The sequence below is a fragment of the Gopherus flavomarginatus genome, chromosome 15 (assembly GCF_025201925.1).
Source record: "Gopherus flavomarginatus isolate rGopFla2 chromosome 15, rGopFla2.mat.asm, whole genome shotgun sequence".
Taxonomy (NCBI): Eukaryota; Metazoa; Chordata; order Testudines; family Testudinidae; genus Gopherus; species Gopherus flavomarginatus.
The window spans coordinates 4,413,701-4,430,559 of record NC_066631.1 but is presented as its reverse complement, the minus strand read 5'-3'; the positions used below and the strand labels follow the sequence as shown (position 1 = coordinate 4,430,559).

The window sequence follows — 16,859 nt, the reverse complement described above, 5'->3', positions numbered from 1 at the left end:
TCCCCACTGCTCTGGTCTCCCACGGGGGATACCTCCTACCATGCGCTCCTACAAAATGAAGCATATGCCCTCCTCACTAAAGGCGTGATAGAACAGGTGCTCGACCCCTTCATCGGCTAGGATTTCTATTCTCCATATTTCTCATCCCAAAGAAGGGCAGCGGGCTCTGCCCTATACTTGATGTCCTCATTCTCAACACCATCAGCTGCAAACCAAGTTCTATATGGTCATGCTTGCCTTGATTATTTCCTTCCTTCTATGGGGAGTCTGGTTCACAGCTCTCAACATGAAGATGCATACTTTCATATCGACATCCACCTGGCCCACCACAAGTTTCTTCGCTTCCGCATGGGCACTAACCACTACCAGTTCAGGGTCCTTCCCTTCGGCATTGTGATAACCCTCACCGTCTTCACAAAAGTGTTTGCAGTAGTGGCAGCACATCTCAGGCATCTGGGATACTCCCTGTATTTGGACAACTGGCTTCTCGTCATGCCTTCCTGCACAAAGCTAACATCTGCCACATCACAGTCTTCACTCTCTCCTTGCCATTTTGTGTCTGCATCAATGAGGAGAATTCAGTGCTCATCCTGACACAGACAATCCATTTCCTTGGTGCCCACCTTGATTCCATGGCTGCTCGGGCCTTTCTCCTGGGAGACCGCTTCGCCACCTGGATGGTTGTAGTGGTGGCCCTTCACCGCAACCCCCGCACCATGGTGCATCTGCGTAATGCTGTATACTCAATTACATGTGTGTTGTCTACAGCTGTGGCTCCTGTCAGTTGCCTGGCCCCATGCCACCCACTTGGATGACACACTGCTTGTTCCACGCTTGCTTTGGGCCTCCCTGCTCTGGTGGATCAACTCTCCAAGGTGCTCTTCAGCACCCCTTTCGCCACACCTGTCCCAACTGTCACCTTGACCATAGATGTCTCCCTCACTGGTTGGGGCGTTCATCTGAGTGAGCACATTGCCCAGGGGTTTTGAACTCAGCATGAGACCCACCAGTACATCAATGTCCAGCTCCGAGCCGTCTGCTTGTCTTGCTGCCTGTTCCTGCTGCTCATATGTGCCAGTTCAAATCTTCTCTGATAATATCACGATGGTGGCTTACATAAACAGGCATGGGGGCGCCAAGTCTCTGTCTCTCTATACAGAATCAATCCACCTCTGGAACTGGTGCATCTGCCATCATGTCACGCAGCACACAGTATATCTCCCGGGCACGCAGAACTCCATGGCCAGTGTGCTCAGCTGGCACTGATACCTCAATCACAAGTGGGAACTCCACAACCCCCCTCTTCATTCGCTCTGCCATGCCTGGGATACCCCTTGCTAGCATCTTTTTGCCATATGTGACAACCACAAGTTCCTCCTCTACTGTTCCTGGGGGGCCACGGAGCCCAACTTCCAAGGTGGTACTCCCTCCTCCCTTTGGGTGGTGAACTCCCCTATGTCTCCCGCCCCATTTCCCTCCTTCCTAAGGTGCTACAGAAAGTCTGCCAGGACACAAGCCACAATACTGCTGATCACTCCGTTCTGGCCCAGTCAGTTGTGGTTTCGCGACTTCCTCTGGCTTTCTGCCCACCTCCCGCCCCACCTCTGCCTGGTGCTGGACCTCACCCTGGACCAGAGCATTGTCCTCCACCCCACTCCTGGCCCTCTTCATCTCATAGCCTGTTTTTTGGATGAGGCTCATGCGTAGATAACACCTGCTTGGCACCAGTGTGCCTCATCCTTGCCCACAGCAGGCGGGCCTCCACCAGAGCGTGTTATACAGTGAAATAGGCCTGTTTCATCTTCTGTGCTCAGCACCATAACCTTTCCCTGGAAGCTGTCTCCATCCCTACTGTCCTGGACTACCTCCTTGAACCTAAGACCTCGGGCCTTTCCCTTAGTTCTGTCCTGGTCCACCTGGCAGTGCTCAGTGTCTTCCTCCTCTTCTCCCCCGTGGATGGATGCTCAATTTTTAACCATCTCACCACTACACGCTTCCTGAAGGGGCTGCTGAACACCTTCCCACTGGTGATCATTCTTGAATCATCCTGGGATCTCAACCTTGTCCTTTCCACCTCACTAGACCCCCCTCAACACACACACACTTTGAGCTCCTGGCCATGTGCTCCCTCTCCCACTTCTCCATAAGGGTCATTTTTCTCATGGCCATCACTTCTGCTCAGTGGATCAGTGAATTGGCCGCCAAGATCGTTGACCCACTATATACAGTCTTCCATAAGGACAAGGTCTCCTTACGCCGTCACCACAAATTTCTCCTGAAGGTGGTGTCAGACTGCCACATCAGCTTGTAGATTTACCTCCCAGTATTACAATCTAAGCCACATGCCAATCTGGAAGACAGAACCTGCACTCACTGATGTTTGTTGCACCCTCACCGTCTACCTTGACAGGACCCGTGATTTCCGTGTTTCTCCACGCCTTTGCAGACAGATCCTGAGGTCAGGCCTTCTCCTCCCAGTGTATCTCAAAGTGGGTCTTGGCCTGTATCCATACATGCTACAAGCTCTCTAATGCCATGCCACATGGCTGGATTATGGCACACTCCACACAGGCATAGGCAGCCACTTTCACCTCCTTGGCAGATGTATCCTGGCATAACATCTGCTGGGTAGTGACATGGCGTCTCGTCCATACCTTCATGGCCCGCTATGCTATAGGCTAGGGGACAGTAGCCGATGGAGCCATGGGTTGTGCTGTCCTTCAGACTGTGATACCTCTTGCATCCTCGCAACCTTCTCCACACTGCTCACTGCTTGGTACTTACCTGCGTTTGGAATATATATAGAGACCATCATTCGAAAAAGAAGAGGAGGTGGTTACTTACCTGTAACTGAAGGTCCTTCAAGATGTATAGTCCCTATTTTGTATTCCAGTTCTCACCCTCTTTCCTCTCTGTTGTGGTCCACTTTGCTCGGTGGTAAGAGGGTGACTGTGATGGGGTGTCGTCCCACACAGCCTCATATAACCTCGCCTGTGGCACAAGGCTACATACACTGCACGTGTGGGCCAGTGGATACACCAGAGACAAGATTTTTATATCAGTATGCTGCACGTGCACACATGTTTGGAATACAAATAAGGACCATGCATCTCGAAGAATCTCCTGTTACAGGTAAGTAACCACCTCTTATCTCACTAAGGGTATGTCTACACTATGCGCCGGATCAGCAGGCAGCGATCAATCCAGCGGGGATTGATTTTATCACGTCTAGACGCAATAAATCGACCCCTGAGCCCTCTCCCATCAACTCCTGTACTCCAGCACCGCGAGAGGTACAGGCAGGATAGACGGGGGAGTGGCAGCTGTCAAGTCACAGCGGTGAAGACACCATGGTAAGTTGATTTAAGTACATCGACTTCAGCTACGTTATTCATGTAGCTGAAGTTGCGTAACTTAGATCAATTTCCCCCCATAGTGTAGACCAAGGCTAAAGAATTTATTGGGAATTCAGTTACCTCACAAAAGAATCATTTGCTGTGCCATTATCCCTTGGATTTACAGAAGCTTAACACTTTGCTTGTAGTTTCAAATACTGGCTTCCCATCTCACATATAATGGAAGACCTGAATTAATGTGGTGGAAAGCAAATAAAAAGATAGTTCCCAAACTCTACAACCTCAGAATAGCCATATTCTGTGTTATAACGTCACATCCTTTCCATTGTAATTGCACCATGTGTCCAATGCTAACAGAGTATTAAACCTTACAATTGTGTTTACATATTGGAATGATACTACTTTAATATCATGCTCTAGAAACCTGCCAGTGAATTTACAATTGTTTTATTGGTATACTAGTTAGTAGTACTGTTTTGTTAAAATGATCATAGTTTCATGGAGGAAGGATTTGGAATTGGGTGCATGGACTTATGTAGAGTATTATCAAAATTTTGTAAAACACAAAAGCATATTATTGAATAATGTTTGCAGCAGAATCTGTGCTGTAGTTGTCTTGCTGGGTACTTGTAACCTGAAGCTATTTGGAATTGTTTTGGACCTAAGAGCAGAAGAAGGATTTCCCTATTTTGTGCGAGAGGATCAGTATCTTTGTGGAATTCTGAAGGGTCCTGGGTGTAGTCTACGCTAGAAAAGGTTTGCTGGTGTAACTATATGAGCAAACCATTCTAAAATAAATGCAGCTTCAACTAGCAAAAGCGTTTATACTGTTGCCCCAAATGAAGTAAGCGTTACTCGCAGAGGTACTTTTTGCCATTATGATTGCATCTATATTGTTCCTTTTGCTGGTATAAAAATATCTTTTAAAAAAATCACACCCATAACCAACCTTTTTTTCTGGCCTTCAGTGTTTGGACTGTGTAATGTAATCATGATAATCTTGTAAAAAACGTGTGTGTGTGTGTGTGTGTGTGTGTGTGTGTGTGTGTGTGTGTGTGTATATATGTGTAGATATAAAAAATATTTTTTACATGCTTCATAAGTAGATCTCACTTTTTCTGTCTGTTGTTCCAGGTGATGCTGCAAGTGTGATTCAGTTTGGTAAATCGGCCAAACGATCACCAGAGTCGACTCAAATTGGGCAGTATGGAAACGGCTTGAAATCGTAGGTATAACAGAAGCCAGCCTTCTGAGATCTTGGGGTCTGGCTGATAGCAGGCCAGCAAATGTTGAGCTTTGTATACTTCTATTAAAAAGAAACACTTTAAGTCACATTTAAAAAGCTACCAACCTTTAAGGGAGTTCTGGGTGGCTTTACTTGTCAGCTTTGGATACACTCTGTGTATGTCTGTCTCTCTTTCCTTGTAACTCTTCCTCAGGCAATGAAGCTGGTCCTAGTCCTATGACATCACAATAACTTGCACTCCATGGCAATATCATAATGATACTAGAGGCTTGAATGACCATTTGCAAATAGGAGGCTACGGTGACCTCTAAAGGTGAATCCTGTAGATACAATGTGGCTACCAGTGCTGGATTCCTAAAGAACCTTTTGGGATGACTGCGAATCTTTATTGGGAATGAAGTTCTGATTTGCTCAGAATTTGCTCTTTTGGTTTGGGGCACATACTACTCCTGGGAGAATTCTGTGCCAAAAAATTAAAAATTCTGCATATTTTAGTTCTTTAAATAACACTATATAATAAAGCCAGTTTCAATTATTTTGGTAATTTATTTTAAAATATCTGTCAAGTATGTCTAATAATACAGACCCCAAAAAATGATTCTGGTGATTTTTTTTGACAAATAACGTTAATACGGAACTTTGAGTAATTCATTTAAATTACAATACTGAACTGTATTTCCTGCACCAGTCAGAAGCAGTTCAAAGACTTGAGGATATCAAGGGTAACAGAGGAGCTGAGGGAGAGGAGGGTAGGAGCCTGGGAGTAAATCTGGAGGGTATTGGATGTGGTCGAGAGAAGGTGGTGGTTTTTTGGGGTGTGGGTGGGGAGGAGGGATTGTTAGAGTTGGGAAGTGTCCCCCATGCAGACTCTGGCTACACCCTAGCCTTTCCCATTCAGTCAGATGCATCTGCCCCTGTCCCCGCACCTCCCTGTCCCCATGGGTCTCTGCAGCCTCCTCCCCCATCCCCAAGTGTTCCTGCAGCCTCCCTCCCCAGGCTCAACAGTTCAACAGTTTCTAATGCAAAGACAAGTTATAGAAATTCTAGTTTTCTTCAAGTGATGGTCCCTATGTATATTCCACATATGGATACACAAGTGCACCATGCGTCTTGAGTCCAGAGATTTTTAGTAAAAAGTGTCCGTTGGTTCACACGTGCAGTTACTCTCCTCGTGTTCTGAACCAAGAGTACAATGGGCAGTGTGGACCAACCCGGCTCCAATTCCTTTTTACTATCACGTGGCCTGAGTCAGAATCTTCTGGGTCTACTGCTGCTTCTATTATTTTCTTTAATCTGTAATTATATATTATAAATATTAATATTTTAGTATTTTCACTATTTGTTCCCTGCCTTGGGAAAATTCTCTGGAAGGCAAGGACTATGCCTTGTGTCCTGGGATTTAAGAACTGTTTCTGTGTTTCCTGACCCTACTGCTTTTCAGTGAGTGACTAACACCAGCACTGCCTTTACTGTCTCAGTGAGGTTCACGTCTCTGCTAATTGCATCATCTGTCACTCCTTCCCTCCTCAGAATTGGGGTGGAGAGCTCAGACTGAAAAAGCCATGAGACCCCAGTTGGATCTGGGCCAAGGAGCCCCCTCTGCACACTGATTTCAATAAGTGGGCAGTGCCGCTTAAGAGCTGAGACTACAACTTCCAAGCCTAGAGAATGAATTAGAGTAAGGGGCACTGTCATAAGCTTCGGGACAGATGCTCTGAAAAGATCCATCTCTGATTCCGTCCAAGTCAGGTGAGTCCTTGCACATGGATTGTAAGGACTTAGGCCCAGGTAAACTGCCTCTACAGGAGAATGTGGTATGCAAGAGTATAGATCCGTTGGTGCCAATCGTGGTGCTGATGTATAAACCAAAGGACAGGCATTCCATTACCTTCGACATCCAGATCTGACTCCAATGTCCACTATAACCAGAGAAGTCTCACATCTGTCGGCCCAACCACCCATACACCTAGCGCCCTGAGACTTGTGTCTCCCTGGAGTACATTTTTGCTCTCCCTGTCCTCAATCTCCTCTCCTCTTATTTAGATATAACATCACACCTGGAAGAAACCACCTCGAGGACACTGGAGTGATCTCTACCATCCGTGAATCTGAGTACCCATCCGTCAGTACCGAAGGTTCTGCTTGTCAGTTGGGAACCTGTCTTCTGATCTGATGAGTCAGAGGTTCCAGATGAACCTCTACCCTTGCATAGGGAGATGAGTCTGGTCAGAAGCTCCAGTAGATCTGGGTCCTGTCTCTACCAAGATATGACTTCCCAGTGCCATGGGATTACTGGAGTCCCTGAGACCCTTAATCTAGGCACCCCAGATCTGTGCATGAACCTTTATCTACCCTCTCCTAGCTGACACCAGCTGGCTTCATCAGAGTGTGAAGAGTAGGAAGTTGTGCCAGATTCAGGAGTTTCGGCGGCCATTTCATCATCCTTGCCAAATGAAGTAGTCACCCCATCTTCACCGTCTCTACCTGATGATCACAGACAATATCATGAACTCTTACAAAGAATGGCGTCTGAGCTGCAAATCCAGCTCAAGGAGGTTTCAAGAGCCTCATCATAGACTGACACATCTTACACCTGTCGAGTGCCAGTGAAGTGACCCTCCCAGTCAGTGAGGCCTGAGTGTGGCACACTCCTGCCTCATGCACAGGAGAAGTGCTACTTGAGAAGTGCTACTTCATTCCACCTACAGGTGTGGAGTTTTGAATGATGATCCCTACTGGATTCCACTAGATTCCACTGGAACCTTAGAATTTAAAAGTATTAGTGTCTGTTGGTCCGCACATGTGCCCTTGCTCCATCTCATGGTTTCATCTTGGGCAACAAAGGATGGGGCAGACTGACTGCGCCCTCAATTTTCTCACCACCACATGATCCGAGTCAAAGCTGCTGGTGTCCTCTCATCTTTCTCTGACGCACTTTAAAAAAACCACCACCACCACCTTTTTTTAGAATTGTACATAGTTTTGGTGGTGGTTTTTTCAGTAGTTTTAGTGTTAGTTTTCAGGAATTAAGAGACTTGAGGACTCCAGTTCTCCACCCCCCAACATCCATGCCTGGATTATGCTGATGACATCAGGATTCAAGATCTGTGCCTCCTGTCCACGTTCGTTCTCGATCATTGATGAGCAACGCTGCCCTGTACTGCTTGGGAGAAGCCCACATTTGATTCAAGTGCAGTGTCTGCTTGTCCTTCCCAAACTGCATCTGGGAAGACTGGGCTCTCCGCCTCAAGAAGCACCTCATAGAGGTTGTCTATGTCTTGAGGCTGCAGTCGGATCCAGGCTGGGATCTTCCATCCTTCTGGGACATGAAGTTCATCAGACCCATAATTTTCCAGATGGGGGCCCATGTGAGTGAGCGCATGACCCAGGGGACTTGGACCACTTGGGAATCCAGAGTGCATATCAACATTCTGGAGCTTTGAGTGGTACAGAGGGTGGGTCATGCATTTCTACCATCTGTTCAGTCCCATCATATTTTTGTTATGTTGGACAATAACGCTACCATTTATTATATCAACAAACGGGCATCTGGTCATTGGCGCTTTGTGCAGAAGTGCTTCAGTTGTGCAATTAGTGCCTTGCCCACCAGATCTTGTTGTCTGCAGTCTATCTTCCAGAGGCTCAGAACGTGATTGCTGGCGCTCTCAGCAGGAAATTCATGCCCGACCATGAATAGCATGACACCATAGGTCAGTGATGTTTTCAACCAGTGGGAGACTCCGACCAGGGATCTCTTTGCCTCTTACAGCAATAGCAGATGCATCACATACTGCTCCAGAGGGGATCTCAGCACCCATTTCCAAGGCGACGCCCTAGTCATCTGCTAGTCACATCAGATCAATTATGCCTTTCCCCTGCTAGTACTCTGCTATGTGTCCTCCGCAAGATCAGGTGGGAGAGCACCACGGTTATTCTGACAGCCCCATTCTGGCCTTGCCAATTCTGGTTTCCCCATCTTCTCTGCATGTGAGCGTCTCCTCCACAAGACCATTACCAATTCAGTCCTCCTGTTCAGACTCGTTATGGCACCTGGGGCCTTGACAAAAGTCTTTTTCAGTGGTGGCGACCTGGATGAGAAGAAACAGCTTTACTGTCTTTCTAGATCCAGCATGGAGATCCAGTCAGCAACCTCATTCCTAGTCTGCTTATTATCTCTCCCGGGAATGTGTATCAGCGAAGAAAAGTCAACTTTGATTCCCACAAGGACCACAGATTTCATAGAAATGATTCTGGACTTGACTACAGCAAGAGCCTCTCTCTCCTCATGGAGAGATTCCACACCATGAGCAATTTGATAAAATGGGTCTGCCCTTCCCTTCTAGGCCATGTGGCCTCATGCCCCTGTGTAACACTATTTGCCAGGCTCCACCTCCACTTTGGTCTGTCTACTCCCCAGACAACAGTGCCAGAATAACAGTCCCTTCCAAGGTGATGGCTTCTCCTGTCTGGTGGGCAAACCCAGAAAAAGTTTGAGGGTTCTTTTTCTCAGTCACTTCGGGTGAGGGTGTATCGTCACGGATGCTTCCATCTTAGGTTGGGGAGTTCACATGGACAATCACATTGCACAAGGCACCTGGACCCCTTGAAAAGCCAGGATGCATATCATCAACCCCTACTGGAATTCAGTCTACCTCGAAGCAGTGAGCGCCTTTCATCCTCTGATTGAAGGCCAAACTATCTTCACTCATCCAGCGACAATTAGAATCCTGAAGGGACATGAGTGGTTATACCAACACTACAATGGGATCTTAATCTCATCCTTTCAGTGCTTACCACATCTCCTTTAGAACCAATGGCCACTTGTTCCATGTCCCACCTGTTGATGACAGTTGCCTTTCTAGTTGCCATCACATCAGCCAGAATGGTGAGTGAGCAGGGAGCACTCATGGAAGATCCATTATATAGCATTTTTCATAAAACGTTCTTTCTTCGCCTCCATCAAAATTCATCCCTAGAGTAATTCCTGAGTTTCACATAAATCAAACCATCCACTTACTGCTATTTTCCCCCCAAAAATCTCCTGCTTCTGATGAGGAGAGAAGGCTTCACTCTCTCTAGATGCCCAATGGGATATTGGCATTCTATCTGCAGAGAACAGAAGCAATTAAGAAAACACACAGACTATTTGTTGCCTCAACAAAGTGATCAAGGGTCAAGCATTATCCACCCAGAGACACTCTCTTAATGGAGCTCAGGCAGCATCATCCTTCTCTACCAACTAGCAGGTATCCTCCCTCCACCCTGGGAGGGCATGAGAATCCAGTCCATTAGAGCACAACCAACCTCTACCTCATCTCTACGAGACGTACCTCTATTAGATATATGTAGGGTGGCTACCTGGAGCTCTCTCCGTACCTTCACAAAACATTATGCATTGGGCCAACCTTCTGCTGCAGACACAGCTGTGGAAATGGCAGTACTGCAAATATCCATACCATCTGCATCCTTGCATCCACCTCCTGTTTGACTCCTGTTTGCTAATCTCCTATGTATGCACATAGGGACCATCTCTCAAAGAAGAAATGGAGGTTACTTACCTGTAACTGGAGGTTCTTCAAGCTGTGTGGTCCCTATCTGTATTCCACTGCCTGTCAGCCATCCCCTCTGTTGCATATCATGACTGGATTCATGGTAAGAGGAGGAACTGGAGCATCATCATTCCACACTTTCCCTTCTACCCGGTTCAGAGCACAAAGAGAGCAATTGTGCATGTGCGGACCACGGGACACTGCTTACTAAAAATCTCCAAACTCAGGTACATGACATGCATGTGTACCCAAAGAACCTCCAGTGTCAGGTAAGTAACTTCCATTTTCCTTTGTTGGGGGAGCGCTTGAGGGGATGGGAATGGTGGGAAGAGTGGGCGAGAAAGAAACTGACAGAGAGGTAGAAATGGGAAAGGATAGAAAAGCATAATGGACAGAGAGGGTAAGGTTGGGCAGGGCTGTTCGGGAGGCCACTGGGTCCAGTGCCCTGGAGCTAGTGCTGGCCACTGTGGGCAAGGAGCTCTGAAGGTTGTAGTGATTCCATAGTTTGAGCCCTGTGAGCTCTTCTGGCGGCTGCTGCTGCTGCTGCTCCCCATGTGGCTGGAGGAAGTGATGCCCACTGGGCCTTGCACTGTATATGGATCCAGCTGAGTCTGGAGCAGGTTTTCTGCGGAGCTAGACGATCCTACCGTTTGGCTCTGGCTGGTGCTGGATGTTTTGGGGAACACGCCCAGAGGCCTCCATCTAATCCAGGGCAAACTTTCTGTACTGAGAGTCACGTTAGGGTTCCAAAACTGTATGGAGGGCCAGGTAGGCAGGCTGTGCATCTCCAAACAGCCTTGCCCCTGCCCCCTATCCACCCCCTCCCACTTTCCACCCTGACTGCCCCCCTCAGAACCTCTGAGCCATCCAAACCCCCTGCTCCTTGTCCCCTGACCCTCCCGGGACCCCTGAGCCCCTAATGGCCCCCCCAGAATCACACCCTCATCCAATCCCCCGCCCGTCCCCTGAGTGCCCCTCTCAGAACCTCTGACCTATCCAAGCCCCCTGCTCCTTGTCCCCTATCTGCCCCCCCCCCACTTCCCATCCCCGACCCATCCAACCCCTCCTGCTCCTTGTCCCCGACCACCCCCTTCTGGGATCCTCCCACCATCCAAATCCTCTCCCCCCCCCCCTCCAGTCTCCTGACTGCCCTGCCCCCTGTCCACACCCTGCCGCCTGTCAGGCCCCCAGGACTCCCACGCCTCTCCAACCCCCCCATCTCCTGACACTCCCCCCTCAAACGTCCGCCCCATCTAACAGCTCCCTGCCCCCTGCCTGCCCCTGGAACCCCCTGCCGCTTATTCAAACCCACCCCCCTGTACCATGCTACTGAGAGCACCAGGACTGGCAGCCTTGCCGCCCAGCTGGAGCCAGCCACGCTGCCATGCAGTCTAGAGCACTAGGGCAGGCCGGCGGTTCTCATAGCCACACTGCTTGGCAGGAGCTCGCCGCCCAGAGTGCTGGCAGCATGGTGAGCTGAGTCTGCGGGGGAGGGGGAACAGTAGGGAGGGGGCCCAGCAATAGCTTCCCCGACCGGGAGCTCAAGGGCCAGGCAGGAGGGTCCTGTGGGCTGGATGTGGCCCACGGGCCACAGTTTGCCTGCCTCTGATCTAATTCTACGAAAATATGTCCTTTTCTGGATTGTCATAGATGTGGAGTGAATAAGGATATTTAGGGCATGAGTGATTTGGGATTTTTGTTTGTACAGCATGACAAGATCTTTCTCTTAAACCATTTTGAGTATTCGAATATTATCTCATGTTCGTTGGCATTTCAAAATTAATTTAAAAAATATGGTTCTGGGGAAGGGACCCTGGTAGCCCAGGACTTGTAGTAGAAAGTGAGGTTTTTTTCAAACTGACTTTCCACGCACTCTAAAATCTGCCTCCAGGGGTTCCATGCGGATTGGGAAGGATTTTATCCTGTTCACTAAGAAAGACACTACCATGACCTGCCTCTTCCTGTCACGCACGTTTCATGAGGAAGAAGGCATCGATGAGGTTTGCATGCCCTTTGTCACTCTAAAATACAATACTAGGTATTTGCTAAGATGAGCCTTCTGTTGTTCTCTGTACCTCATCCAAGAGGAAAAGAACCTGTTCTGAAGTTGATTTTTCTTGTGGTTTACAATGTACTTGGGGTAAAATATCTTGGCTTGAGAAAATAAACTGTATAAAAAGGTAACTCTGAGGGGATGGGAAGCCAGGGTTTTTAGGTGTTGGACACTGAATTAATACTCAGCTGTTATTGGAGGGGTAAGAAGGGGATCAGTGCAGTATGTAGAGGCCATCAGAAGAAATAACTTAACCCAAGCATGGGAGCCAGTGAAGTGCTCTTCTCAAGAGAAAGGGTTGGAGCTTCATCTTAATCCCCCATCCATTCCTTTCCACAGGTGATTGTCCCACTGCCTACCTGGAACACACATACCCAGGAGCCCATGACAGACAATATGGAAAAATTTGTAATTGAGACTGAGCTCATTTACAAGTATTCCCCCTTCAAGTCAGAGCAACAGGTAATGGAGCAGTTTAAGAAGATCCCTGGGGAGAAGGGTAAGTGTCAACTGATGCTGGGCATGGGGCAATTGGAGATGAAACAGGCGAAGGCATTTGGATGGCATTAGATGGAGCTAACCTCAAGTTTGTCACTTACTCAGGGACCTTAGTGATTATCTTTAATCTCAAACTGATGGATAATGGGGAACCAGAGCTGGATGTGACCTCCGACCCCCGAGATATCCAGATGGCAGAAACCCCCCCTGAAGGAACGTAAGTGCAACAGGTGCTGGGGTTGTCCCTATGAATGGCTTGTAGTGTTTGTTTGTAGGTTGATATGTCCTGTCCAGGCAGGTGAGTCGATGAGAATTCTGCATTCTGGAGTGCATCAGGTTGGGATTTTTGAAGTTCCTTGGCTCTCCTGCTCAGTGTTCCCTCTAATTTTTCCCATGCATGTGCAGAATGAATTTTGTATGTACCAATATGGAGCTGATCTGTGACACAGGACCTTCATATTGGTTCATCTAACAAAATCCATGTGAGGAGAGTGGGGCTGAAGGGTTCGGAGTGTGGGAGGGGCCTCAGAGCTGGAACTGAGGGTTGCTATGCAGGGGGATGAGGGCTCCAGCTGGGAGTGTGGGCTCTGGGGTGGGGCCAGGGATGAGGGGTTTGGGGTGCAGGCTAGCCCTGAGACTACAGCGGGGAGAGAGGTCTACCCCCAGCTCTCTGCGCAGCAGCACCTGGGCTGGGGCAGGAGAGGTGCTGTGGACGGGCTGGGTTGGGGCTGGGGGAGGAGCACCTCTCTCCCCTAGCCATGGCAGGTTAGGGCACGGGCCTCTCTCTCCTGGCCAGGGCTGAGTTGGGGGAGGGATACCTCTGCCCTGGCTGCGGCAGGTCCAGGGCTGGTAGAAAGGCATCTCTCTCTGGCAGCCCTGAGCGCCTGCATGGCACTTAATAGGCTGCTGCGCGGCTATGCAGCTTAGAGGGAATTTACCTCCTGCTCCCTCACGTTGATGCACTTAACAGCTCATGGAAGTTCTTGTGCTCTGGATGCCCAAAGAGGACAATAGCACATTAGCAAACGTGGCACTGATACTTGATTAATTCAGATAGTGGGAGGGAGAGACCTGGGATATAGAGTGAGTTTATAATCATTTGAAAGAAGAGGTTACTGGGATGGAAGGCAAATCTCTAGGCTACCCCCTCAAACTGCGTTTGTGTGATTCAGTTGGGTGGCTACATCCACATTGTGACCAGACATGGAGTTCTGGTGAGGCTAGCTGCCTAGCCAAGGTGAGGGGGCAGTAGGACTGGATTTGAATGTTGGGATCTCTGTGCAAAGGATTGGGTGTGGGGCCTTTTTCGGATAGGAACCATCTGTTCAGTGTAGGGAAGCCTGGGGCACTGGTCAGACATGCACAGTTAGAATCCTTTGCTTAGTAAAGGGAAAACTGATATGGATGGGCAAAGGCTTTCTCAGTAAAGGGGAACTTGGGACAGTGCTCAGAGTGGCTCGTCATGGTGGAATGCAGACATGAGCAGGCTAGGAAGTTTTGTCCACCCCGCAAGCTGGTTTATAGCAAGAAAATAAACTGGTCCTAAACCAACCAAATAGATCCAAACCAAAAACCTCCAGCTGTGGCTCAAACCTTGGCCTTTACTCAAACAGGCTGCATACATCCTCCCTAGATTGCCCATCTCCCACAGAAGCCCACCTTCAAAGCCTGCTGAAGCCTTTTCTGGCTGCCTCAGCTTCCTCACAGTGTCATGCTGATTCATCCTGACTTCACCCTTTTTTCAAGTATATGAAAATTCTGTCTCTGGTGAAAGATTGGTGGAGCCTCATAACTTCATTTGCCACAGTGAGTCCAGTGCTCAAGGGAAGACAGTGGTTGGGAACAGAGATGAGGGGATTTTCTGCTTCGGAAAGCAGAGTAGTGGACAGTGCATATGAAAAGAGGGGGTCTTCATTTTAATGAATGGGAATCTGGAAGCATTGGGACAGATAGAGAAAAAGATTCTTCACTGAAGGGAGTATGTGGTGGTACTTGTGGACTGATTACATGCAAGGAAGCTGTCTCCTCAATGAAAGTGCTCAGTGTGAAAGAAAGATGGATGAAGACAAGATCTCTGCTTGACTAAGGGGTTGTGGGACATTGCTTGGCAGATGAATTGGCATGGGATGCTTCCTGGACCATGGATATTAGTCAGGAATAAATTGGGGAAGGGACGGACTTATGGTATGGAGAGTGTGTTGGGGTGCTGCTCAAGGTTGGATAGGATGGGCTGTCTTCTCTGGTAAGTGGAGTAGAGGGCACTGCTTGGGTTTGACTAGACTATCTGGTTCCTGTAAGCTCCCTCCTCTTGCAGGAAGCCAGAGCGTCGCTCCTTCCGTGCCTATGCTGCTGTCCTTTATATTGATCCCAGAATGAGGATCTTCATCCACGGACACAAAGTGCAAACAAAGCGACTTTCCTGCTGCCTCTACAAGCCCAGGTAGGAGCCATGACTTAGGGGACCATGTTGAGCCACAAGGCCCCTGTGGTCCCGTTATATCCCTGGTAGCTTGCTGGGTGTGTTTGCCATGTATATGACTATGTAGAAGCCATAAAAATCAAGCGACAGTGTCCAATTTGAACTCACAGAGCAAGATTTTCAATAGCGATCAGCGTTTGCCTACCTCTGCTCTCATTAAAGTCAAGGAAAAGGCCAAGGATTCTGAAAATCCTACTTGAAACCGATGGGGTTCAGTTCCCTTTCAGGGCATACAAAGGAGTGAAGGTCATGTTCTTGGCCATGTCACAACTTTGTTTCAGACAGCAATAACCAGTTGAGTATGGCTGGGAAATTCCCACCTGGGATATTATGAAAATTACATCATGTGGAAATGAAAGTAGGCTGAGTGTCTAGAACACTAAGTGTGTGGTGGTGATCTTTTTAGATACAACAGTTTTAACTTTATATGATGTCTGGGCAAAGTTGGTTTTTCCTCATTTTAAACCTACTCAGACATCAACTTCCAAATCCATGGAGTCAGATTGTGGGGGAAAAAACCAGGTCATGTTTATGGTAGGGGTCTACTATAGACCAGCAAATCAGAAGGAGGACATAGATGAGGCATTTCTAAAACAAACAAATATCAAAACTCAAGACATGGTAATAATAGGAAACTTTATCCTGACATCTGTTGAAAAAGTAAAACTCCAAAACACAAAATAGCCAATAAGTTCTTGGAGTGTATTGGGTACAACTTTTTGTTTGAGAACATAAGAATGGCCATATTGAGTCCTGTCTTCCGACAGTGGCTGATGCTAGATGCATCAGAAGGAACAAACAGAACAGGGCAATTTATCCATGGAACTAGAATAATTTTGGAAAATGCTATCGTGGCAGTCCTGGACTATAATCTCTTACCTAGCAACCTAAATTTGGCCTCCTAGACTTTCCTTATGTCATTCCATATGCCATATGTCAGTGCTGTAAGCAAGACACAAGAAGTAATTCTTCCGCTCTACTCTGCACTGATTAGGACTCAGCTGGGGCATTGTGTCCATTTGTGGGTGCCACATTTCATGAAAGATGTGAACAAACTGTAGAAAGTCCAGAAAAGAGCAACAGAAATTACTAAAGGTCTAGAAAACATGACCTATGCAGAAAGATTGAAGAAATTGGGTCTGTTTAGTCTGGAGAAGAGAAGATTGAGAGGGGACGTAACAATTTTCATAAAACTAAGTACATAAAAGGTTGGTACAAGAAGGAGGGAGAAAAGTTGTTCTCCTTAACCTCAGGATAGGACAAGATACAACATGCTTAAATTGCAGCAAGGGCCGTTTAGGTTGTACATTAGGAAAAACTTCCTGACTTCCTAACACTGGAGTAAATTGCCTAGGGAGGTTGTGAAATCTCCATTGGAGATTTTTAAGAGCAGGTTAGACATACACCTTTCAGGGGTGGTCTAGATAATATTTAGTCTTACCTTGAGTGCAGGGGACTGGATTGGATGACCTCTTGAGATAACTTCTAGTTCTATGATTCTCTAATTACCATTGCTTGTCTCTTCCTAATAAGAGGTGTTCCCTCCCCTGGAGAGAAATCCTCAGTGTGAGAGGATATCATGACATCATCTGGAAGGATGGTCCCAACTATAGGATCAATTCTCACTGCTGCTGCATGATGTTCCTCCTTCCCAGACACTTTCCTCCTCCTCCTCAAC

The 16,859-nt window shown here is 47.8% G+C and overlaps 1 protein-coding gene across 4 annotated transcripts in view; it reads left to right on the top strand.

The window, feature by feature from the left end:
• The window catches only part of MORC2 (MORC family CW-type zinc finger 2), a 107,461-nt gene that overhangs the window by 22,335 nt on the left and 68,267 nt on the right, over positions 1-16,859 (top strand). For 3 of the 4 annotated variants that reach the window (XM_050923703.1, XM_050923702.1, XM_050923705.1), the window contains exons 5-9: positions 4,491-4,581; positions 12,043-12,151; positions 12,544-12,703; positions 12,808-12,919; positions 15,017-15,142. In XM_050923703.1, coding sequence (XP_050779660.1) covers positions 4,491-4,581; positions 12,043-12,151; positions 12,544-12,703; positions 12,808-12,919; positions 15,017-15,142 — 598 coding nt within the window. Of the gene's footprint in view, positions 1-4,490; positions 4,582-4,799; positions 4,916-12,042; positions 12,152-12,543; positions 12,704-12,807; positions 12,920-15,016; positions 15,143-16,859 lie in introns of those variants that run through there. The other variant, XM_050923704.1, reaches the window with a different exon arrangement.